At 35.2% G+C, this 25,372-nt stretch overlaps 1 protein-coding gene across 26 annotated transcripts in view; it reads right to left on the reverse strand.

The window, feature by feature from the left end:
* The window catches only part of DCAF6 (DDB1 and CUL4 associated factor 6), a 138,349-nt gene that overhangs the window by 2,350 nt on the left and 110,627 nt on the right, over positions 1–25,372 (reverse strand). For 15 of the 26 annotated variants that reach the window (XM_063811648.1, XM_063811653.1, XM_063811620.1 and 12 more), the window contains 4 exons: positions 9,796–9,934; positions 7,786–7,942; positions 7,065–7,153; positions 5,064–5,169 (listed from right to left, as the gene is read on the reverse strand). In XM_063811648.1, the coding sequence (XP_063667718.1) occupies positions 5,064–5,169; positions 7,065–7,153; positions 7,786–7,942; positions 9,796–9,934 (491 nt within the window). Of the gene's footprint in view, positions 1–5,063; positions 5,170–7,064; positions 7,154–7,785; positions 7,943–9,795; positions 9,935–21,469; positions 21,512–25,372 lie in introns of all 26 variants that reach the window. The other 11 variants (XM_063811612.1, XM_063811611.1, XM_009437238.5 and 8 more) reach the window with 5 other exon arrangements.

A 25,372-nucleotide genomic window follows, 5' to 3' on the forward strand; every position in this document is an offset into this window, starting at 1 on the left:
GGGCCAAGAGTCTTTTACGATAGGTCACAGAATAAGTGACAGTGGCTTCTGAAATGAGGAAAGCAGAATAGTTGTTCTCTCCTCAAATTCAATTCATTTAACTGATGCATAGTCACCTCTTCCAGAATGTAAGCCCAACTTCTCAGAATTAATTAAATCTTCTGTTCATGAAATGCTACTGAAGTAGTAAGGCTGCAAAGCAGTTAACACTTATACAAATCTCTGGTTGGCAATTATAGACAAGGAGGTCTGAAGAACAGTGTGTTCTCTTAAATAAAAACTGGAAATAAGAATCACTTCTATGTATACTGTTTTTCTTTTTCTTTTTCTTCTTTTTTTTTTTTGAGACCGAGTCTCGCTCTGTCGCCCAGGCTGGAGTGCAGTGGCGCAATCTTGGCTCACTGCAACCTCCGCCTCCCGGGTTCAAGCGATTCTCCTGTCTCGCCCTCCCGAGTAGCTGGGACTACAGGAGTGTGCCACCACACCCGGCTGATTTTTTTGTTTTTAGTAGAGATGGGGTTTCACCATGTTAGCCAGGATGTCTATGTATACTGTTTTTCAGAAGTAGCAATGTCAAATTGCTTTTGTAAATAAGGTTTACATTTGTAGAAAGGTTCCTTTTATTCTGTTAGAATATTTCTTCGGAAATTATTTTTGGCTGGGGAAGATATGATATGAAGAGACACTGAGTTTGCTGCAGAGGGAGGGAAGGTAGATAAGAAAAAAATTTCCCAATGGAAGCCTGTGTTCCACAAAAAACACTGTTGTTTTATTTTCCAGGCTACCCTTTACAAAGAACTTATTTACTTTCTTTAAAAGAAATAATACAAATTCATTGTTAGCTAGAGATTTGATACTAGATGTGTACTTATTTACCAGAATACTCAGTATTTGTTAAGCAACTACTATGTGGTAGGCACTGTTTTAGGAGCCTAAAGACCCAGCTGCAAATTAAGACAAACTGGGTCTCTGCTCTTTATAAGCTTACTTTCTAAGGAGGAAGACAGACAACAAAGGTACCACCTGCATTTTTCTCCTCTAATCTGTAATAAGACAATAAATAAAGAAATTAAAGCTTAAGAGTGATAAGTACTTGAGGAAAATAAGGCAATGAACAAGAATGACTAAGTGAGAGGGAAGATATGAGAAGACACAGAAAACAACTTTAGATTGGGTGACCAGGGAAGACTTTTCTTTTCTTTCTTTTTTTTTTTTTTTAGACTGATTCTCCCTCTGTCACCAGGCTGGAGTGCAGTGGTGCAATCTCGGCTCACTACAACCTCCACCTCCTGGGTTCAGGCAATTCTCCTGCCTCAGCCTCCCAAGTAGCTGGGACTACAGGCACGCGCCACCACACCCAGCTAATTTTTGTATTTTTTAGTACAGACGGGGTTTCACCATGTTGGCCAGGCTGGTCTCAATCTCCTGACCTCGTGATCTACCCGCCTCGGCCTCCCAAAGTGCTGGGATTACAGGCATGAGCCACCGCGCTACCAGGGAAGACTTTTCTAAGGAGGTGATATTGGAGCTAAGACCTCAATTGTATGTGAAGTCCTGGGGGCAAAGTTGGGCAGAGGAACAAGTGAAAAGGTCCTAAATGTGCTACTAAGCTTGATGAGTTTGAGGAAGAGAGGCCAGTATGGCTAAAATGTAGTGAGCTAGAAAAAAAGGTGGACTGAGTGGAAGTCAGAGGTTGGCAGAATGTATGTCATGTAGGACCTTGAAGGCCAGAGTAAGAAGTCTGGGTTTTACTTTAAGAGCAATAGGGAGTCCCTGAGAATTTTAAGAGGGGGTGGTATCTAATTTGTGTTTTAAAAAGGTGGTAGCAGACTATAGCCCATAGGCAAATACAGCCCACTGCCTGATTTTGGTTTTGTTTGAGACAGAGTCTCAATCTGTCACCCAGGCTGGAGTGTAGTGGCGCAATTTTGGCTCACTGCAACCTCTACCTCCCAAGTTAAAGTGACTCTCCTGCCTCAGCCTCCCAAGTAGCTGGGATTACAGGTGTGCACCATCACACCCAGCTAATTTTTGTATTTTTGTATTTTTAATTTTTTTTATTTTTTATTTTTATAGAGACGGGGTTTTGCCATGTTGGCGAGGCTGGTCTTGAATTCCTGACCTCAGGTGATTCACCTGCCTCAGCCTCCCAAAGTGCTGAGATTACAGGCGTGAGCCACTGTACCTGGCTCTGTTTTTATAAATTAAGTTTTATTATAAGAGCCATACCTGTTCATTTACATATGGTCTATGGCTGTTTTTGCATTACAATGGCAGAGTTGAGTGGTTACAATAAAAACCATATCTGGCTATTAACAAAAAAATTAACTGACCTGTTTTGAAAGGATCCCTTTGGCTGCTGTGTGAAAATCAGACTGTATGAGGACAAGAGAAGTAGAAGCAGGGAGATCAAGGGTATATAAATATTAGGTCTATTCTGGAGTAAAGTTAGTATCACTTACTGAGGGAGTCAATCTGTGAACGATTTAATCAGTGATTGTGATCTCAATAGGATAACAGGCTTTGCAAACCCATGACAGAGAAATGGTAACTATCTGTGCTAAGATCCAGAGGTATAATGGGAAGAATGTCAAGAGATAATGCAGGGTTTTGTAAGACATGTTAACACATTTGGACTCTACCCTAAGAACATGTGTGGGCAAAGGAGAATTTTAAGCGGGCAGTAAAGTGATTCTAAGACATTCTAGAGGAGTCTAGAATGATCCATGTAAACCATTACCATCTTTCCAAAGCCTCTCAAAGCTTCTAGGGATGTCAGAAATGCCTTTCCATCTCAAGTGGCCACTAGACTAGCAGTCTTTAGTGCATTATTCATGAGATTAACTTTGGTTGCTTTTTAAAAATGTAGAAGCTTAATCTCTATCCAGCTAAAATGAACCAGAATCTTTAGCAGGTGAGACCTAGGTAAGTATTTGTAGTTTGTAAAACCCCTACAGATGATTTTAGGAGGCTCCTTCATTAAAAATCACAGCTCCAACAGAAAGAAACTGTCCGTATCTATTCCCTGGACTTCCTAGGAAGCCTTCTGGAGTAATGGATGAGCCGAGAAGGTACTTTGTGGCTACCATGTGCTTATTTGATCCAAGTCCATTTTTAACTCTCCTGAATATGCACACATTATTGTATTTGGACTGCAGGACACTGGATAGGAGAGAAAAAGAGTGGTTGACTAACTGACCCACCAAATAACTAGATATCTTAAAGATAAGGGCAGCAGAAATGTTAACTCTTGGGCACTTTATTCTATCTAGTATTTTGTATAACAGAAGCAAGAAGATAAGCTGACTAAACCAACTAGAAATTGTCTTTTTGATTGCTGGCAAAAAGAAATGAAAGAGAATTTTTATATTATAAAACATCTTATCTAATTCTAAAACCAAAGAAGGATGGTAGTGGCTATTAACTAACCAACCACTGCTACATTAGCACAAATAGATTTTTGTGCAACTGGAAAGAGAATTAATTTTCTGCAGGAAAACTACTGAGGAAGAGCCATCCACTAGATAAGATAAGCACATTTTAGGTGTCATTACCAGTAAACGTTTTTCTTGTTTTAAAATGCTGCTTCCTCAAATGTGAAATTCAAATGGATGAATTTTAAGGGTTACTTGCTGTTATTGAACAAAATATATTTTAAAAAAGTTACAGTGTTATTATAATTTAATAATACAGGAACCCAAAGAAGATTACAAAAACATTTTGTTGGTCTACTAACATTTTTTGTTTACATTCCAGGTTTATTTTTTGTTGTTGTTTTCACCATTTGAAGTTTTCCCTCTTTCCTGGTAAAAGTTAATATTTACATTTGAGGATTATTTTCTAATTCTTTTAATTACAAACATATGGGTCTTCTTTCAATTTTTCAGATGTGCTATACTTTCTCTCCTCTAGGGCTTAGAAAAACGCTACACGCTGTCTACTTTCTGTGGAATACTTGTCTCCATTCCCCACTCTCTCTGAGGAAGTGGTATTTAATTCACTGCTTATGCAGTTCTTACAGTAAGAAGTTATCTCAACAGAGTGAAGATGGGAGGGGACAGCACGATTATAAAAACCCTGAGGTGGGAAAGAGTTTGGTGTATCCCCAAAAATCAAAGAGGGCCAGTGTGGATCGAGTAGTCACAGAAGAAAAGAATGCTGTAAATCAGCTAGAATAGTTTGAGATTAGATCATCCAGAGGTTTGCATGTCATATGAATGATTTGAATATATTCCTGTAAGTGAAATTTATAGGTCAAAGGGGAGTAAGGGCTTGGAAGCTAATTTCAAATTCTGGCTTTAATATTTATCAGTTGTGTGACTTGGGCTAAGTTATTACAAATAACCTACTTTGTAAAGGATTGGAGGTAAATGAGGATAAAGCTGTGAAATAATTAGTATAAGCCTGATACATTATAGTTACTTTATAAATGGTACCTATTATTATTAAATGATAGCTAATACCAAACGTATAGGGACATTTATGAAATCAGTGAAGAGTGGTAAAACTCTTTTGTTTGATAAATATATTCTGCTTATAACAGATACTAGACCTTTTCTTTTGTTATAAATTATTCAATTCCTTCTTGAACATTAGTTGTAATATATGCATTTTTATGTATCTGTGGCACTGCACCTCACAGTTTATCTAAAACAAAAAAATATTCAAAAAGCAAACTGAGGTATGTTTCATTTCTTAGCATGTCACATTTATTTCTGTTTGGGCTATGACTGATTTTCAACAAACCTACCATTAAAGAATATGCACTATAATATATCCTAAGGTTAATAGTATGGTCCTGTACTCTAAGAAAACAGCAGCTGATAAGAGTTTTTACGTGACTCTGGTCTTTTCATTTTGACCATTTTACGACAAATGTAGTTCATGAGGAACTAAGTTACTGTGCTAAGATCAAGCATTCACAGAAATCCTAGTTTAGAAGTTAAGCTACCCTCATTTTGTGATATTAAAAAATATATATAAACCCCTTTAAAGCAGATCTTAAATAATAACATATTTTCAAATATAAAAATGGTTTTAGTAGTATACTTAAAAGTTCCTACCAGCTCGGATATGATTAAGTGAAGCCAACATCCTCAACATGAAAGAGGCTGGAACTGTAATGGTGTTTCTAGTTTCTTCCAGCATGAGTTCATTTCGAGTTATAACCTACAAGGCAAGTTAAAAATCATATCAAAGATCATAAAGTAACTGTATTTTTTCCTTGAAGATCAGGCAAACTGTAAACAATCAGCCAGTACCAGGAGGAATTACTTCATTCTTTATGCGTCTGATGTCTATATTTCTGCCTTAAGTCTATTCAATGCCAAATAATCACTGTAACTTGTATTTAAAGGAGGAAGGTCAAAGAACACAACTCTTTCAAATGGCAGAAAAACAAAGGTCAAACTTTGAGGCTACTTAAAACATTTAAGAATTTAATTTAGCTTTTACTTGCAATTTGTTTCTCAGAGCCATTTACTTTGTTGGCTCCTTGTTTTCCCTATAGGAGAACTGATAACTTTAGTGACGAAATACAATTAAATTATTATCCATGGGCCACTTGAATCCCTTCAAAAGATGTTACCTTGACTGAGGCAGAGTAGTCTTGGAAAATAAATTTTTGGGCAAGGGTTAACAAGAAACTGAGCCTTAAGTACCAAGAATAGGATTACTTGAATATTCGTGAACACCCAGAGATGCAATATGTAACCATGAGCAAAGGAAAAAAGTGGAAAAGCAAAAAACATGGCAAAGGAAAAAAAGGATGAAAGAAAGAGTATGAGAGGAAGAGAAAGATGCTACTCTGATCAACAGTTCCCCAATACTGAAATAATAAATTCCCAACTCATCAGGGTGCCCCACAGGGCCCTTCACAATCTTACCCTCACCTAACCGTTTAGTTTGATTAAGCCACTTTTGTGCACGTACTCTAGGGTTCCAGGCACACTGATGGTTCATTTACCCTCTCATGCTTTGGCATATGCTGATCCTTCTGTCTTAAATGCTGCTTTGCTCCCTGTCTGCCTGGTGAACTATTCTCAGACTTCTGTCCAATTCTTATTTCTTCTGTGAAGACCTCTCCATCCTATCTACCCCATTTACAGACACAGCTGTTCCTCTCTGTGGGCTTCCAAAACACTTATGTGTATACCTCTGACTGACACAGACCCCACTACAGTATGTTCTAGCTGTTTACATTGTCTTTCCCACTAAACTCTGAGGGTAGGGCCTTATCTTTTTTACATCCAGCATTATGTATACAATACATCAAGTGTTTTATAAATGCCTATTCAATGAGTGAAAGTATACATGGGAATTGTGCTACGAACAGTCAGTGTTAGTCTAGAGTAGTGGTTTTCCAACTTACTAACATTTTTAGCAATGGATTCTCATTTTCATAAGAAATAGTATATGAGAACCCACAAATAAAAACCCTGGTTGAAGTTGGGGAGGAAAGGCCCAGAGTAATGCCTTCCTATTATCCACCTTCCCTCTCCCATCCCAGAAGAAATCCAGAGCTCCAAAGAACTCAGGTTGAAAATACTGTTTTAACAGGCTTTAAAAAATCTTAGAATATAATGATAAAGGAAAAGATTCTTCACTCATTTGTTCTGCTATATACTAATCCTGAAAAACAAAGTTCCATTTCCTTTTTAAGAAAAACTCAAAATGGAAAAATAGCTGTACTAAAAATGGAAAAATTGCTAGGCTTTTGGAGAAACAGTTATAATAAAATTATTTTCTTAAAAGGACAGATTTTTGGGTGTGTGATTCTTTATTGTAATAACATGAATACTCAAACCTGTTTTTCTTAAACTACTATACACCTAATCTGGTGTTACCGATGATGAATATTATAATTAGTAAGCTACTATTTTGATTTTACCTCCCTAGTATTATAGACATCCTTTTATCTTAATTTTTCTTTTTCTTAAAATTTGACCTCCTTAACTGCATTAACTTGTTTCATGTTAGCAACTAATAACTTTTAATTTTTCTTAGGGAAGCATTTTAGGAACAAATTGAAATATGATCTATAGTAAGTACAATAAAAATCTTACTTCATCAGCAAGTTTTCGGTTAAAAATCCTTGACTCTTCTAATGGTGACCAGATCTTTATGTCATAATCTATGCCAGATGAGGCTAAAACTAGAAATAAAATTTACGTATTAATATGAAGCCTAGAAACATGCAATTCAGGATATGCTTATATTATGCATATATGTATATATAGCAAAACTGACCTTGAACAGCAATTGTACACTATATATTTAACTGTTAATTGAAAATATTATTTTGACAATTTGCTAAATGTTATCCTAGAACATAATTTTAAGACCATGTTGAAGTCACTCAGATTCATTGTTGAAGTCACTTATTCATTGTTCTTTTATGAGATATGTGGGCAATTTCAAAAAGAAGACAAGAGCAATGCTCTTTTGTTCTGATAAATTAATTCAGATATGTGAAGACTAAAAATGACTGGATGTTCAATTTGGATATACAATAAAAAGTTCAGTCACACCAAACCTCTTACAGCTTGTAAAACTTAGAAGAAATATTGGGAGAATAAACTTTTTAACCTATTTTCTTTTACTTTGTGCAAAAAGCAGTTATAGGTGTGTTTGAAGCTCAAGTTCAGCTGTAATTGACTCTACTGGTGCCTAGTCAGATAGTTTGGATTATTCTTATAATATTAACAACTAAAAAAAAAATAATTTTGTATGACTGATGAGTCATACAAATAATTTCTAGCCCTCGTCCTAGAAAAGATATCTTACTTGGGTCAAACGGATGTGGCTGCAGGCAGTTTACCACATGATTATCAGCTTCCAGAAGCATCAAATGCTCAGCAGTGTGCCGATCCCAGATGAAAATGTGGCCACAGTCAGAACCACTCATTACAAAGTTAGCACCCCAGAAATTGGCTTCTTTTATCTAAGGGTTAAAAAAAATTATTTAAAAATTCAAATCAAAGTTATTAAAACAAAGATTTATGCTATTCTTACATTTTTTTCTTTTTTTTAAAATTCTTACATTTTAAAAAAAACTGGCTTAGAAAATAGTAAAATTAAAAATTGATGCTGGGCACAGTGGCTCACACCTGTAATCCCAGCGCTTTGGGAGGCCAAGGCAGGAGGACTGCCTGAGCTGAGGAGTTTGAGACCAGCCTGGGCAATATAGTGAGATCCCCTCTCTATAAAAAAAAAACTGACAAAAATCTGTCTTCTAGCTTCTTTAAATTATGATAGGCATTCATCAGCAAGGGTACGATGGCAGTAAGTAATAGAAAATCCCCTGTAAGAAGAGGGACTTTGCTTTGTTCAATACTATATTTATAGCACCTGAAATGGTACTTGGGATACAATAGGTGCTTAATTATTAACTGCTAAATGAAAGAATAGGATTTCTGGGTTTTGGGCAGTATAATGGCAATTTATATATATGTTGCTGAACTTTCCAAAAATTGTACCAATTTAGCTTTATAAGACAATGAAATAATTCACAGAAAAAAGAAATTGTCTTTTGTATTTTGCTTTAGACCCAAAGAATAGAAAGCACCAATTTTTTCATTAGCTATTATAAGCTAACACAATTGAGAAAGATATAAACATACTTAATTTTATGAAGCAGAATCAAAGGCATATGATATACTGGAATAGTTATAATGACATTTTTAAATGAATGCACATGAATGAAACATCAAAAATCTTTGTATTTCAAACAAGGATTTTAAAAAATTTTAACTGCAGCTGCTACTTTGCCATTTTTGGTGCTCTCACAAAAGAGGGGAGACAATTTTATTGTTATCTGAGCTACTGTTAAATTTACTTATCTTCTCTTTTCTCACTCCTTCCTCTAATTATTTTCATGCTAACTTTTAGGCAATAAAATGCAAGAAATATAAATTGGTTACTTCTATTAATAATGAGTAACCTTTTAAAAATGAGTAAATTGTTACTAGCAATGATATTTATAGAAAGAGCTAATTACTTCCCCACCCCAAATGTTATTTTTTAACCTAGATCCTAAAGAAAGCAAGCTACAAATTCATCAGCAAGGGTAATACGGCAGTAATATGGATTAAAACTGATTCTGTAGATAGCTTCTGATGATGCAATGTATATGAGGAGAACAACACTTTCTAGTTATGAAGGGATCAGAGTAACAGTTACACTAGTCATCTCAAAAACTTTTCTTATTAAGTAATTAATATTACACTGGGTGTAGAAACTTGTAGATCGTAAAAACTACAAAAGATCTTAGAGATCTTTCTGGTCTATTCTTATTTCATCTGGTAAGTCACTAAAACAAATTTTCACTTGTCAATCTTAAAAATGGGTATAGAGTGGCCTGACTATTTTTTGCAATCAACTTAGATTTTATAGATCCAAATCCTTCTCTCCAAAACTAACAAAGAATGCTAATACAAGCTAAAAAAAAAAAAAAAAAAAAAAAAAATCCACCAGAAACTTTTCAGGTAGACAGCAAATGTGAGAAAGAGAGGGAAAAAAAAAAAAAAAAAAAAAAAAAAAAAAAGCAATGATTACTTGTATAAACTAAAAATTTTTTTAAACTGCATTTTTTTAGTAGAGTTTTCTTGTAAAAAATAATGATCTTTCACAATATATTATAGGGCTAAAAGAACCATGTTGGATAAAGAGATAACTGAAGATTTAATAATGTAATACTGAAATCCCATTGGCAATATATGAAGATAAATCATTATGGAAAAACACTCAGAGCATGAAACTGCAATTTCACCAAAAAATGCCATGAACATTTGGTACCATTGTCCTGGAGTTGCGATGGCCTTTATAAACCATTTTTACTAGTGGCCTTCTAATGTTCAAAGTATCCAATTCTTCCATTTCTTTCCTTTCTTTTCGCCGTCTGAAGAACTCCTGAATACGGGCAACAGCAGAGCGTCTATGAATTACATATTAAAAAAACAAAAATTAATAAAAATATTCACAAAGAATAATGAGAAACTTATGAAAATATGGTAAGTCTAGGAAATACATAAACACACTATCTCAATAAGGCACCCCCAACCAAAAGCATAAAAACGCAGACACAACAGTGAGACGTCAGACTAGTTGAGTTACTACAACAAAGTATTTTAGTTAAGAGATCACTTAGAAATTTGGTACTGGATGAAAAGTAAAGGCAATAGCATGCGGCAAACTGGTTTTTAAAGGGCTATTTTATAAAAACATAATACAGACAAAATTCATGTGCAATTTTACTACAAATATAACAAATTTTATCCAATATTCTTTCCCCTCTTCTCCATATTAAGAAAACACATAAAGAGAAATGAAAAGAAACTAAAGGTAATATATAATAGCAGTGGATAGACTTCTATTTTGATACTTTATTTAAAATGTGGTTTAAAGATGTTCCAAAAACAGACTACTTTAGGTAAAAAGAATAATGAAACCCCCATCTCTACTAAAAATACAAAAAATCAGCCAGGTTTGGCAGCAGGCGCCTATAGTCCCAGCTACTCAGGAGGCTGAGGCAGGAGAATGGCATGAACCCGGGAGGCAAAGCTTGCAGTGAGCCGAGAACGCGCCACTGCACTCCAGCCTGGGTGACAGAGCGAGAGTCTGTCTCAAAAAAAAAAAAAAAAAGAATATTAATATATAAGCAATAAAACAAGGGCCTTCAAATAGCATCTTCTTTATGGACTCCATATTACGAATTTAGAACTAATGAAGCAGATTTTACTCTCTTAAGAAATGATTTGGTGACAGAACTGGGATTGAAGAACAAAGGACTCTTAAAAACTGATTTAACTATTAAAATAAAACTTCTCTCCTAACCCATATTACTTAATAATTTTGTCAGTTTGAATTTATTTAAAATACTATATTTTGACATATAATAGACCAGACGTCCATAATCTTTAAAAAGGTTACAAATCAGTAAGAAAAACAGATCTCATAACAGTTAACAAATATATAAAAGATGCTCAGTCTCACTAATAATAGGATAAAAACAAAAAACTGATCTTTTTATGTTTATTAGATGGAAAAGACTTTTATGTATATCAGAATGGTAAGAGTTCAGGAAAACAGGCATTACTGAGAGGAGTTTGAAAGTGGTTTTTACACGTAAAAAAGATATTGTAAACTTTTTACTAAATATAACACATATACAGGAAAGTTGAAAATCATAAGGTAAAAAGCTCAATGAATTTTTGCAAACAAAACAGGCCCATATAATCAGCACCAGTATTTAGAAACAGTATAACCAGAATTCCTGAAGTCTCCTAAATACCCCATTTCCATCATTACTGTCCCTTTAAAGGAAACCATTATTCTGACTTCTGATATCATGAATTAATTTTGCCTGCTTGTGAACTTTAATTAAGTGGAATAATACATTTTTTTTTATGTCTAGCTTCTTTAGCTCAAAATTATGTTTGTAAGATTCACCCATGTTGTACTTGGCTGTAGTTCATTCATCCTTTTTGCTGCAGAGTATTACTTGGTATAAATATATTAATATTTATCCATTCTACTATTGGTGGACATTGGGTTGTCAACATTTTTGATTACTAATATTAGGCTACTATCCACATTTGTGTATGTCTTTTGGTGAACTATGTACATATTTATGTTGGATATATACCTAGAAGAGGAGCTGCTAGACCTCAGTATGTGCATAATGTTCTGCTTTAATAGATACTCTCAAACTGAAGATCTATTTGTGGTTTTCCAAAGTGGCTGTATAAATTTACACTCCCACCCATAGTGTAAAGTTCCAGTAAAATATATTTTTGAAGAGAAATTAAGTCATATAAGCTTTGACTCAGCAATTTAACTTTTAAAAAATGTATATTACAGAAAAACTTAAAATATGTAAATACATAAACTTTTTTTCACTGCACAACTGTAATTGAGACAGATTGGAAATAATCTAAATGTTCATATAGAAAGAATAGGTTAAATAAATTATGGCACATCCATACAATGAAATACTTATGCAGCCATTAAAAAGGGTATGAATGATCCATAAACAACCACATGAAAGATATCACCATTATACTGCTTAATCTAAAACACAGGCTAAAGAATAATTCATAGAATAAAATTATATATGCATAGAAAGGGTTTGGAAAGATGGACACTAAATTGTGACTAACAATTTTTAAAATAATTATGTAACAATTATATACTTCTACTTTCATAATAAAAAGATGTTTACTTTTTCATAAACTAAATGGTATACTTTAAGCTATATAGACTTACTTGAAAAGTGTTTTCAAAACTTTTTTCTATGCTATCAAAGAAAAAGGAATCTCCACATACATTTTTAAGTTAGATACAGTTAGAAACTCCCAGAAAAGCTGACATGTTTAGTTCACTCTATCTCTTTCTGACTGGGAGGTGAGAATGGGAAGGATAGAGAGGTCAAATATTCTCGAAAGAGACATACTTAAGAGACATATGCTTGGATCTCTCATTTTTCTGAATGGAAGAAAAAGGAATAATGAATCAGTTACAAATATGTGATTAGCAAGAAACCAATAAAGAAAAAACTCTTTTGCTAAGAAAGTAGAGTTATAGGTAGCAGAGGAAATAACTGTGTTGCTAAGCCAAAGGACATAAGAGCTATAAATGAGAAAAAAATTATGCAACAAGAATTTACATGGCAGCTCAAATCATTTATTTTATCACCTAGGCTGGAGTGCAGTGGCGGGATCTCAGCTCACTGCAACCTCTGCCTCCCAGGTTCAAGCAATTCTCCTGCCTCAGCCTCCCAAGTACCTGGGACTACAGGCCTCCACCACATCTGGCTAATTTTTGTATTTTTAGTAGAGATGGGGTTTCACCATATTGACCAGGCTGGTCTTGGACTCCTGACCTCAAATGATCCACCCACCTCAGCTTCCCAAAGTGCTGGGATTACAGGCATGAGTCACCGTGCCCAGCTTCAAATCATTTAAAACAAGATGTATGGACAAAATTAAGGCTGCATTAGTAAATGAGGTGGTAATAATTATGAATAAACGAGAGCTGTATCAAAGCATAAATGTTCATTTAAAAAGTATGCTCTAGGCCAGGCACGGTGGCTCACCGCAGTAATCCCAGCTACTTGGGAGTCTGAGGCAGGAGGGCTGCTTGAGCCCAGGAGTTCAAGACCAGCCTGGGCAACACAGTAAGATCCCATCTCTAAAAAAAGATGAAAAAAATTAGCTGGGCATGGTGGTACACACACACCTGTAGTCCCTGCTATTTGGGAGGCTGAGGTGGGAGGATGGCTTGAGCCCAGTAGTTACAGGATGCAGTGAGCTAAGATCATGCCATGTATTCCAGCCTGGGTAACAAAACAACTCTTAAAACAACAACAAAAACCAAAACTCAAAAAATCTACGGGCCAATTAATACAAATAATAGAAAAGGAATGTAGCTGGATACATAATCATATACAAGTTAACTGCATTTCTAAATATCAGCAGGGGACAATTAGCCTAAATTTTAAAAGGAATGCATTTATAACAGCAACAAAAAGTGTCTTTAAGTTATAAAAAATATATGCAAAACCTGCTCACAGAAAAATAAAATGTTACTGAAAGATATTTTGTAAAAGGCCTAGGATAGGCTGAGTGCAGCAGTTCACACCTATAATCCCAGCAGTTTGGGAGGCTAAGACAGGAGGATCCCTTGAGCTCAGGAGTTTGAAACCAGGCTGGGCAACATAGTGAGACCCCATTTCCACAAAAAAATCACAAAAATAAGCCAGGAGTGGTGGCACACGTCTGTGGTCCCAGCTACTCAGGAAGCTGAGGTGGGAGGATTGCCTGAGCCTAGGAGGTCAAAATTGCAGTGAGCCATGATCATGCCACTGCAATCCAGCCTAGGCGACACAGCAAGACCCTGTCTCAAGGAAAAAAGAAAAAAAGGCCTAAATAAATGTAGACATAACTTTGTATTGTAAAGATAAACAATTTTCACCCAAATTTATTTTACAGATTTATTACAACTATAAGCATATTCTGATGACTTATTTGTAGAACTGAAAAAGTTGATTATAAAATCAACCAAAAGACAAAGAATAGCCAAGATCCTTCTAAAAATGAATAAAGAGAAGGAAGGGTCTTGCCTTAGCAGCCATTAAGATTTACTACAAAGCTATAATAATTACAAAAGTATGATACTGACAGAGAGACAGGCAAATTGTCTGATGAAACAAAAGAGCCTAGAAACAAATCTGTTTTATATAAATCTTTGTAATATGACATAGGTGGGATAGCAGATCACTGGGAAAATTCACCATTTCATAAATGTACAGAGGAAAAACTGGCTATCTAAATGGGGCAGGGAAAAGTTACACATATACATCATAAACAAAAATCAGTTCCAAATAACTTAGTAACTTAAATGTCAAAAGTAAAACTTCAAAAGGAAATTCAGATAAATTTTAAAATTCCAGATAAGGATTTTGTAAATAAAAGAAAGTGACAAGCATAAAAGATTGATAAAATTTAATGTGAAAATTAAAAATGGTTCATCAAAAAACAGCCTAAAAACAGTGAAAAAAATCATAAAATAGAAAAAATATTTGTACACTAATACACGATAGTGGATTAGTATCAAAAATGCATTAAGAACTCTTATAAATCAATAAGGAAAAGAAAAACAACTCAATTAAAACAACCCAGTAGAAAACCAGATCAGGACCGGGTGCAGTGGCTCATGCCTGTAATTCCAGCACTTTGGGAGGCCGAGGCAGGTGGATCACTTGAGGTTTAGGAGTTCAAGACCAGCCTGACTAACATGGTGAAACCCCATCTCTACTACAAATACAAAAATTAGCCAGGTGTGGTGGCATGCACCTGTTATCCCAGCTACCTGGGAGGCTGAGGCAGGAGAATCACTTGAACCTGGGAGGCAGAGGTTGCAGTGAACTGAGATCGTGCCACTGCACTCCAGCCTGGTGACAGCAAGACTCCATCTCAAAACAAACAAACAAACAAAAAACCAGATCAGGAGATCAGGCTGAAAAATATGAGATGCATAATCTTATTTGTAAATTGGGCAATGAACATCAAGACCATAAGATATTATTGTTTACCAAATCAATTAGAAAAATCAAGATATGTGACAACAAGAATCAGTGATGTGAATAAACACGATTTTTAAAAAATATTGTTAGATATTATATTTAATTTACACTCCCACTTTGGAAAACAATTTTAAATTATTTTGTAAATGGTCCATTCCTTGGTATATACACAAGAAAAACTGTTATCAGGAGAAATATTTCAGAATGCTCAAAGCAGCACTGTTAATACCAAAAACTAGAAATAACCTAAATGTCCATTAACAGGAAAATGGATAAACAGTGGTTTAGTCAAACATGGATTATTAGATAGCAGTAAAAATGATTGGGCAAGAGCTACATGTAACATGGATGAATCACAGTAAGATAATATCTGAGGAAAAAAAAGAGTCCCAGTCTTGTATACAGTATGACATCATTTTTATATAAAGTTCAAAAGTGGGTAAAAATTTATGTTTATATGTTTATGTTTTGTTTTTTAAAGCAAGGCATGATAACCATAACATTCAGGACACTGGTTACCACTGGTGTGGTAGGCAGATGGACAAAATAGGGTGAACAGGTAGATTTAAGTTACAGCGAGTTTTTTAGTTCTTGGATTAGTTGGTGGGCTCATGGGTATCTAAAGAAAGAAAGAAAAGGAGCCAAGTATGAACTAACAATGATAATGTGTCACAAACCAAGAATTATAAAAATATAATTCTCCCCTTCCTCAGGTTAGATTAGGGGTCCTTAATACTCTCAAAGCACTGCAAAGCTCTGTCAATGCAATTACTGTATTGTAACTATGTATATGTGTCTGTGTATCCCACTGAACTGAGAGCTCAAGGAGGGTAGGCGTTGTGTTATCATTATCACCAGCACCCATCAGAGTATCTAGCACATAATAGGTTTATTGAAGTAACAAAATAATAGGTAAAAAATTGATTATCCAGCAATTTCAAAGCAATAATGAAACAGCTCAAAGTATCAATTATTATTCTATTTGGAAGAAACTTTTAATGGAGAAAAAGAGTAAATCTGAAGGATGTACAACTAACCTAAGAAAATAAAACCTAGACTCCTGACTTTGTATTTTACTATTGCATATTCCAGAAAATCTGGAATCCTGGAGATAACTCCAAGGTTAAAGTATGAAGTTACATGAACCAGAAACAGTCTATAAACCCGTTTTAAAAGTACTAGTCACATTTAGTAAAAAACTAGGCTAAAATATAAGCAGAAATTCATTAAATAGCACTAAAAAATATGAATTAATTTGCATACCATTTTCAAGATGGTAAACCCTTTCATAAAACACCATTACACATAGGTAGAATGGCACAAATTAACTGATATTATAGGTATTATTAAAATACCTTACAAGAGAACAAAGACTTTTTAGGGTGGAAAAAACAGCATAATCAAAGATTAGGAGAGGATAGACCAGGAATGAAATGACTTAAGTAATTCAGTTACCAAACAAGGTTATTATATAAAGGATACTGTACCATGGATAGAATACAAGAACATGACTAGAATTATAGCTGGCGAATTTTGAATAAATCTGTAGAAAGAAATTCTTTACTGTGCAAAACACACAGTGAAAAACTAAAGGGAAATAAAAGCTTCTCCTAGTCCAGGTTTCTAAGGAACTCAATACTTGTCTAGAATGTAGTTAGAATAATCCAGAAGCAGAGCATTTCTAAAACTTGGGATTTTTGTAGGTATTCCACAAAATAGGCTTATGATAAAGTAAGTGTGGAAAATGATATACCAAACAAAGCTTAAAGAGGTTTCTTGCTGCAAGTCTTCTCAGAGGCTTTATTACGCTACAGGTTCTTGTGAATCTCACAAAGAGGTATACACAATGTAGTATTTCCCAAATTTTGTGACCACATTGTAGAGTATCAGAACACTTTGGACAACAGTGACCTTCATCTTCTTATTTTGTAATTAAATTATTCCATTCAAAAATAAATTGAGTGTGAATTTATTATTAAAAACTTAAGCCTGATTTTTTTCAATTCAAAGATTGAAGATCTAGGTTCTTACAAACATAGGATAGCTATCCTCACCACCATCTCCTTCAATAGAAGAGTTTCTGCAACAATTATTACATTTCTATATCTCTACTTTCATAGTAGCTATAAAACTTTTCTATAAGAATCAAAGTTGCTGTGGGTATGTGTTAAAGACGCATTCCCCAGGCATAAATAAGAAAAAAGATATTAAAAGAATAAATTAAATTCCATGTATTTATGGTTCATTGGAAATGCTCATTATAATTCTGAATACCACTTGTTCTTCAGTATATCAAGTTAAAAACCCCATCTCTACTAAAAATACAAAAAACTAGCCGGGCATGGTGGCACATGCCTGTAGCCCCAGCTACTTGGGAGGCTGAGGCAGGAGAATTGCTTGAACCCAGCAGGCAGAGGTTGCAGTGAGCCGAGATCACACCACTGCACTGCAGCCTGGGCGACAGAGTGAGACTCCGTCTCAAAAAAAAAAAAAAAACAAAACAAACCCGTATGTTCTTTTAATTTATACTATGTATACATTTTTCTTATATTATTAGCTTAGTAGTTCTTAGAAAAGAAAACCTCATTAATTTCAATCTTCTTATATGCAATCTGTGATTATTCAGACAGGGTGAAACTGAAATTTACATTTAAATTATAAATTTTAAAATGTTTGCAGTCCAACTGAATCCTATAAATAAGAGTCTAGAAAAAAGTTATTAAAAAATAAACATTTTAAGTGCTTTAAAACACACACTTGGTTTATAGTAAAAGCTATGTGCTATGGTTTGCATGTCCCCTCCAAAACTCATGGTGAAACTTAATCCCCAATGTGGCAGTACTGAGAGGTGGGGTCTTTAAAAGGTGATTGGATCATGAGGGCTCCACTCTCAAGAATGAATTAATTCACTTATAGATTAATAGGTTATCAGGTCAGTGGGGACTGGTGGCTTTATAAGAAGAGGAAGAGAAGCCTGAGCTTAGCCTTCTCATCATGTGATTTCCTGTGCCAGCTCGGGACTCTGCAGAGTCCTTGCCAGCAAGAAGGCTTGTACCATTGTGGCCCTTCAACCTTGGATTTCCCAGCCTCCATAACTGTAAAAAATGCATTTCTTTTATTAATTACCCAGAAGATTTCTATCATAAGCAACAGGAAATGAACTAAGATACTATTAATATGTTAGCGTTATCTAGCTTTATCAATAAAAAAGTTCTATATGTTAGAATTGCTGTCATTTCAACACATATCTTTACAAGTATCTGAAATAAGTGAGGGAGATGGGTTGCTAGAGTATCTTGCTGTTTCTGCTCCTTTGTGGGGGCAAGAAACTGGATTCTTTGCCTTACAACGTATTAGTAAACAAAGGTAAGGGATAGCAGGTCTGATGCTGCTATCTTTAGAAGGGTCTGCTTATGAGGCTGGCCCTTGGCGGGTGTCTGAGAACTTGACTTTTGGCATGTTACATTGCTCTGCCTTCCTGGGACACAACCCTGTGGGGCCAGCTTGCGTAAACTGCAAAAATAACATGATTTGTGGTGAACACCTACTTTCCTTCTGGGTCTGGAATTCAGGTGACTGTGGTTAGGCACACAGGCAGAGGTGCCGACATGACCAGACCCCAGTAAACACCCTGGATTTTGAGTTATAAGCAGGCTTCACCAGGGCAGAAAAACTACAGAAGTATTACTGTATTTTATTGGGAAGGGAGGTGCACATTCTGAAAGGGAGAACTTTGGAACACTGAGCCTGGATTCTTCCACTCTGTCTGATCTTTTTTCCTTGCCATAATAAATCATAGCCATGACTGAAGTGCCTTTGATTCTTTTGAGTCTTTGTAGCAAGCAATCAACTGTGTGGGGAGGCCATGGGACCCCTGAAACAGTAATTCATTGGTTTCTCATTCAAGTTTTAGGAAGCAGAGAAAGAAAGCAAAAACCTGTATCATGCAGGAAGATATGAATAAAAATTTAGTTAGCTAGAGTTTTTGACAAAAAGGTGTCTTTGCCAACTTTTATTTCTGTATGCATGTATGTATTACACTGTCCTTAAAGGTGCTTACATTCTTATATATGAAAACATACAAATATACAATGCACTGTGATAGGTAGTACAGTAGGTGTATATAAGGGCCCATATTTTTGATTAGGGAATATATGGGCCAGGAAATGTAGCTTAAGATGATGTTGAAAGATGAGGTGACCCAAATGATGGTGATAGTGATGGGAGGTCTTTTCTGTTAGAGGGCTCAGAGTATGTAAAGATACGCTGACTTAAGGCAGCATAATGTATTCAGAGAACTCCAATAGTCCTCTGAATGTATTCAGTGACACTCCAAGTATGGCAATGTAGACAGCATGACCAATTTTTGGCAGCAGCTATAATATGAAGTGCCCTATATACCAGGCAAGGAAGCTGGGTTTGTTTCTTCTTTATATCATAAACAATGGAGAACTACTGAAAGCAGGAGTAGAAGGAGTTGGAGAACTCCCTCAGTACACCAGGTAAGAGGTGATGAGGTAATAAAAGTAGAATGAAGAATAGGGGATGACTACCATTTTATTTACTATTCAAAGAAATATGGTACCTATCATTCAGAATCTTAGCAGATTATAGTAGAACACATTCCCCATTGTAAGACAGTCCCTAATGAAGACTAGTCATAACGGGCAGTAGATATAAACATCTGTGATAATTTTATTTTTCTAATTTTGTCTATCTTAAGCAGAAGTTTACATTCTTTGAACATCTCTAATAGCTAAAAGGAGAAGCAGAACAAATGTGTGTTCACTGGCAGGAAAATACTGCCTTATAATTAGAAGTTTCCACCAGATAATCTCTACATAAGAAATAAAATGAGGTAGAGAAGAATGAGTCTCACCTCATTCACTCTATAGGGAGGTAACTGTTACATTTTCTGCTTTACCATTGTTTATCAGTTCATGATAATCTCTACTTTAGTGTTTTAGCTTTTCTAAAACTCAATTAAAGCATCATGGTACTTTATAGTTGCAATTTTCATTATAAAACCAGAAACCAGCTTTGCGTACTTGTGATAAAAAGTATAAATCAGGATATCAAAAAACTCTGAAGCAAATTCCATTTTATTGTCATACAATTAATCAGAAAGTGATAACTAGGCCAGATGCGGTGGCTCAAGCCTGTAATCCCAGCACTCTGGGAGGCCAACATGGGCAGATCACTTAATGTCAGTAGTTTGAGACCAGCCTGGCCAACATGGTGACCAACCCTGTCTCTACTAAAAATACAAAAATTAGCTGGGCCTGGTGGGTGGGCGCCTGTAATCCCAGATACTCAGGAGGCTGAGGCGGGAGAATCACTTTAACTCTGGAGGCAGAGGTTGTAGTGGGCTGGGACTGCGCCACTGCACTACAGCCTGGGCAACAGAGCAAGGCTACATCTTGGGGGAAAAAAAAAAAAAAGAAAGTGATAACTAGTAATAATTTGAAAAAGTTACTTCAAATATACCTTAATGTTAAAACAGGCTAGAAACAAGAGCACAAAAACAAAACAAGTTTGAGAAGCAAAAACAAATTTGAGACTTGTAGATGAGAATTCTCCTGACAATGAACCATAACCAGAAATTTCCATACATCTATTATATTTTTTGGCTTATTTCATGACTTCTGTATTTTTCATTAGGAACTCTACAAATTTTACATTTCTGATTGTTGCTATATGTTTCATGTTCAACTGTTTTAGAAACTGATGGTAAATAACAGATATATGCCTCTAGAGTTAAGTACAAGGTTGATTTTGTCAGCAAAACAGGTTTTGAGTAGGTGACTGATGTCATTGAGGTTCACTTTAAAGATCTACTCAAAAATATGTCCCAAATAGAGAAGTGCTTGAGGCTTATATATCATCTTGATATGTGACACTATTTCTAAACTATTTATAAGGAAACAACTTTCTTGCAAAAATCAGAAACCTATACACAGATTTAGATTCAAGTACATTTTTAGTTATTGAGCTCAAGGAAAAGGAGCATATACGAATAACAAAAAGCTGGTAATTGTTATCCCAATCAAATTTAAAAAACATAAATTGCATTCTTCAACAAAATATCCAAAAAGAGTAACAGATATTTAAAGTACATCATTTCAGATTATAGCTACTTTGTCATATGACATATTTGAAGTGAACATCAGTCTGCACACAGGAAATTTCTTTTCATTCTATCCCCATGCAGTGCATGCAGCTAAATATAGTTTGTGGAAAGCGACCTGCTTTACAATGCTTAGCACTTAGAATTCAGTAAGTCCAAAGGAAGTATTAACTGTTAATAGGAAAGGTGGTTAGCTGTGGCAAAAGAGGACCTGGCAAATCCATCATAAAAAAAAATTATGAAGGAACATACTGAATTACCTCATTATTCTATCACCTATTGTTGTTCCTCTGATATTAAATCTAGTGAAGGGAACACAATAACTGAAATCACTTACAAAGACTTCAAAGAACCAAATATTTAAAGCATTAAGGACATCCTTTTTATCATCAATCATCTCAATTAAAAAAAAAACTTTTGTTTCCCTTTGTGACTTCGGGCATTAAGCAAGGAATATGTCAGTCAACTAAATGTATATGAAGAAATTAAGGAAACAGAAACACTCATTGAAGCTAGAATAGAAGGAAGACATTGCACTTAATCCCTTTTATCTTTTAAATAAATCAGAACCCAATCCTGTCACAGTATGGGAAACTGCACTGGCTTATAATGAATACCATCCTCTGGAACACGTACGTGCTCCTCAAAGCTGAGGAGCTCTTTGGAAAATAAATAATTAAGCCCTAAGCTGATTCACTTGGCCTAACCACAAGACTATATAACAAATGAGCAAAGAATAACAGGGCTTTTAACTCCCTAGGAGTCCAGTTCTTTCTCTTTGAGTACATCTTTTCTCTCTGCAATTTTCTTTAATAAAGAGTAAACTGCAATAATGAGAAATAAGGAAATCATGGTTACAATGATGACAGAATAAATGCTGCCAAATTTACAGTACAAGGAATTTTGGCTTTAAAAGTGAGGGCTATGCTCCATGGTCCAGAGTAGGTATATGGAACCAAATTTCTATGAAAATAATACTTTAAAAGTTATTAAAGGGCAATATAGGATAAATCACTCTTTAGGGAAAAAATTGTTAGATCATCCTAACTGAGGCTATAATTAAAAACTATTCAAGACTATGTGAGGACTTATTCAGGAAGCTTTCTTAGATGCTTGTTTTTTTTCTCAGAGAGTAACTTAGGTTTTCTCTTGAGTTTAGAAACAGGAAGAGCTACCAATCAGGCTGTCAAATCACTTACAACAGATTTGGCATTGTAAAAAAAAAAAAAATTATACAGCCTGGGTGCAGTGGCTCATGCCGGTAATCCTAGCACTTTGGGAGGCTGAGGCAGGCGGATGACGAGGTCAGGAGATCGAGATCATCCTGGCTAACACGGTGAAACCCCGTCTCTACTAAAAATACAAAAAATTAGCTGGGCGTGGTGGCAGGCGCCTGTAGTCCCAGTTACTTGGGAGGCTGAGGCAGGAGAATGGCGTGAACCTGGGAGGCAGAGCTTGCAGTGAGCCAAGATTGCCCCACTGCACTCCAGCCTGGGTGAGGGAGCGAGACTCTGTCTCCCCAAAAAAAAAAAAAAAAAAAAAAAATTATATGCAGATTATCTAAACAGAGATCTCAACCACACTCTTTTCATTCCAAGGGCATATATTTACGTTTCTTAACCCAGTATATGGCCAGGCACGGTGGCTCATGCCTGTAGTCCCCCAGCACTTTGGGAGGCTGAGGCTTGAGGCCAGGAGTTCAAGACCAGCCTGGTCAACACAGTGAGACTGTCTCTTCTAAAACAACAACAACAACAACAACAAAAATTAGCAGAGTGCAGCAACATGCACCTGTAATCCCAGCTACTTGGGAGACTGAGGGAGGAAGATCGCTTGAGCCCAGGAGTATGAGGTTGCAGTGAGCTATGATCATACCACTGCACTCCAGCCTGGGCAACAGGGCAAGACCCTGTCTCAAAAAAATAAAACAAAATGAAATAAATACAGTATATAAAATCACTAAGAGATACACATACTATTTTTTTGCTTTGTTTTGCTTTTTTCCTAAGTCAGACTTATTTTTGACATTAGGACTAATTTTATTTTTTTAAACACCATGATTAGAGAACAAACATTTCTTTCTGTCTTTTTTCAATTTATTTCCCATTTACTGTTCCATGTTCTTGCCTTACGCAAAGTTAAAGGGAACCCAAATATGTGGAGATTCATATTATTTCATTGTTTCAAAGTCTGGATTTTTGCCAGTAGAGGCATTTTACCACAGACTATAGTTTGACTTCTCTCTGTAACACTGATTACTATAGAGCAGGTATTTGCAAGCTATGGCTCTTGGGCTAGATCTCCGCCAAATGCCGATTTTTGAAATGAACCTTAGGCTAAGAATAGTTTTTACATTTTTAAATGGTAATATTTTAAATGGTCATATAAGTACCTACCATAATGGTCTCCATTTTGTCTCCTGGCCAACAAAGCCAAAATATTTACTATATGGCTCTTTAGGAGTAAGTCTGCTGCTCTGCTATAGACTCCCAGTTACATTTATATAGACTTGCTGTAGTTAATGAGAACAGCATTCCATTTAAAAATATCTATGTTAGTTGTTAAGGTCTTCATTTTCTAAGACATTTCCTTCTCATGCTTGATCTAAGCCCAAAAGTGAAAACCTGGGTCATTTATTTAACCAAATTATAAGAATGTAAATATTTTTTTAAAAATCATTACTCTGTATTACAAGGAACTGTTCTGATATTTTCAGTAAATTTGTCAGAAATGACTTAGCTATAAAGCCTTTTAAAGTTTCCTTTTAAAAATTAAATTTGGAACAAAAACTGATGAGGTCCACTATATAGTTCTTCATATAAAGTACAGATCAAATTAAGTATACACTTGTATAATATTTAATTTTAGGACCACTTCTCTACCCCAGCTAAACTAATATTGACTGGGCTTTGCAAATGGCAGCATGGAGGGAACTTTAAGACATACATCCTTTTAGGTGGGCATTTCATCCATGTGTGCAATGTATCCTTGGACTCTAGGAACCAAATGGTATGATTTTTACAACAGAGCTTCACAACCCTTAGTCTCTTGGGAAACAGAAACTCTCCAAAATCATAGGACTAATTACAAGCTGGTAAGTGATTCTTTTCATGTTCTTAAGAAGCAAAATCTCTTAAACTTTCTCTCTTTAGAATAAAAGTCAGCTAAATTGAGAAGTAAGATAAACTGGCAGGAGTGTCAATGATGAAGAGCCCTTAGAAAGGTGCAGAAATATTAAAAGTATACTTTTTTACAGTTGTTCAAGATTAAATCAGGATGGTGCCAAAAAAGTTAAGAATTATAAAAACCGATTTAGATAAAAGTCAGAGGAAATATTTACACCATTTACAAATTTTTGGTAAAGAGCTAGAAAATAATGCAAATCTCAAAGGAAAATTAATGTAATTGTTACTCTAATCACTTTCTAATTACCTCAGTATACACATCTTTTTATATATATATATATACACACACACATATATATAATTGTATTTACTTTCATATATTAAATGTTTTCTATGTTCCTATAAATGGCTTCGGTATTCTCTCTTATTCATAAATAATTAAGTTTCTTGAAGGATAAGAATTTTATCATTCTTCTGTTACTCTTCAGGAAGTTTACTACTATATCTTACAAAACAAAATACCATGTAGGACCAACATAGGCTAAATACTCAAATGAGTGTACAGAATATTAAATAATATTTAATTTTTAAAAAGCAGGGAACTAAATGTGATCCCAGAGTGGTTTCAAATCTGGATTTAACCATGAGAGTATGAATTCAAGAGTATATGCATGAAGTGGGATCAGTTCCAGGCTGTTTGTTGTCACTGATTATCTCCTTCTAAAAGATTCTGCTAGTCTAGTTCAGCATCTGGGTTTCCTTGGGTCAATGAGGCTATTGGGAACCAACTTTGTGACAGATCTAAACGCTAAAAGAATCCCTAAAACATATAAATCATCTAAGTATTATGAAGATGATAAAGATCTATAGAAAGATTACAGTTTCTGTATTCTCCAGGACCCACCCTCCCTCAAATCCTCCTTTCTCACTAATGTTATAGAACTGTGTTTCAAAAAACAAAACTCCTTAGCTCTAGAATATACAAAACCCTTTGCTTAGCACCTAAGTTTCCTCAGCTATAAAGCAGGCTTGGTATTA

Source organism: Pan troglodytes, chromosome 1 (assembly GCF_028858775.2).
Source record: "Pan troglodytes isolate AG18354 chromosome 1, NHGRI_mPanTro3-v2.0_pri, whole genome shotgun sequence".
NCBI lineage: Eukaryota > Metazoa > Chordata > Mammalia > Primates > Hominidae > Pan > Pan troglodytes.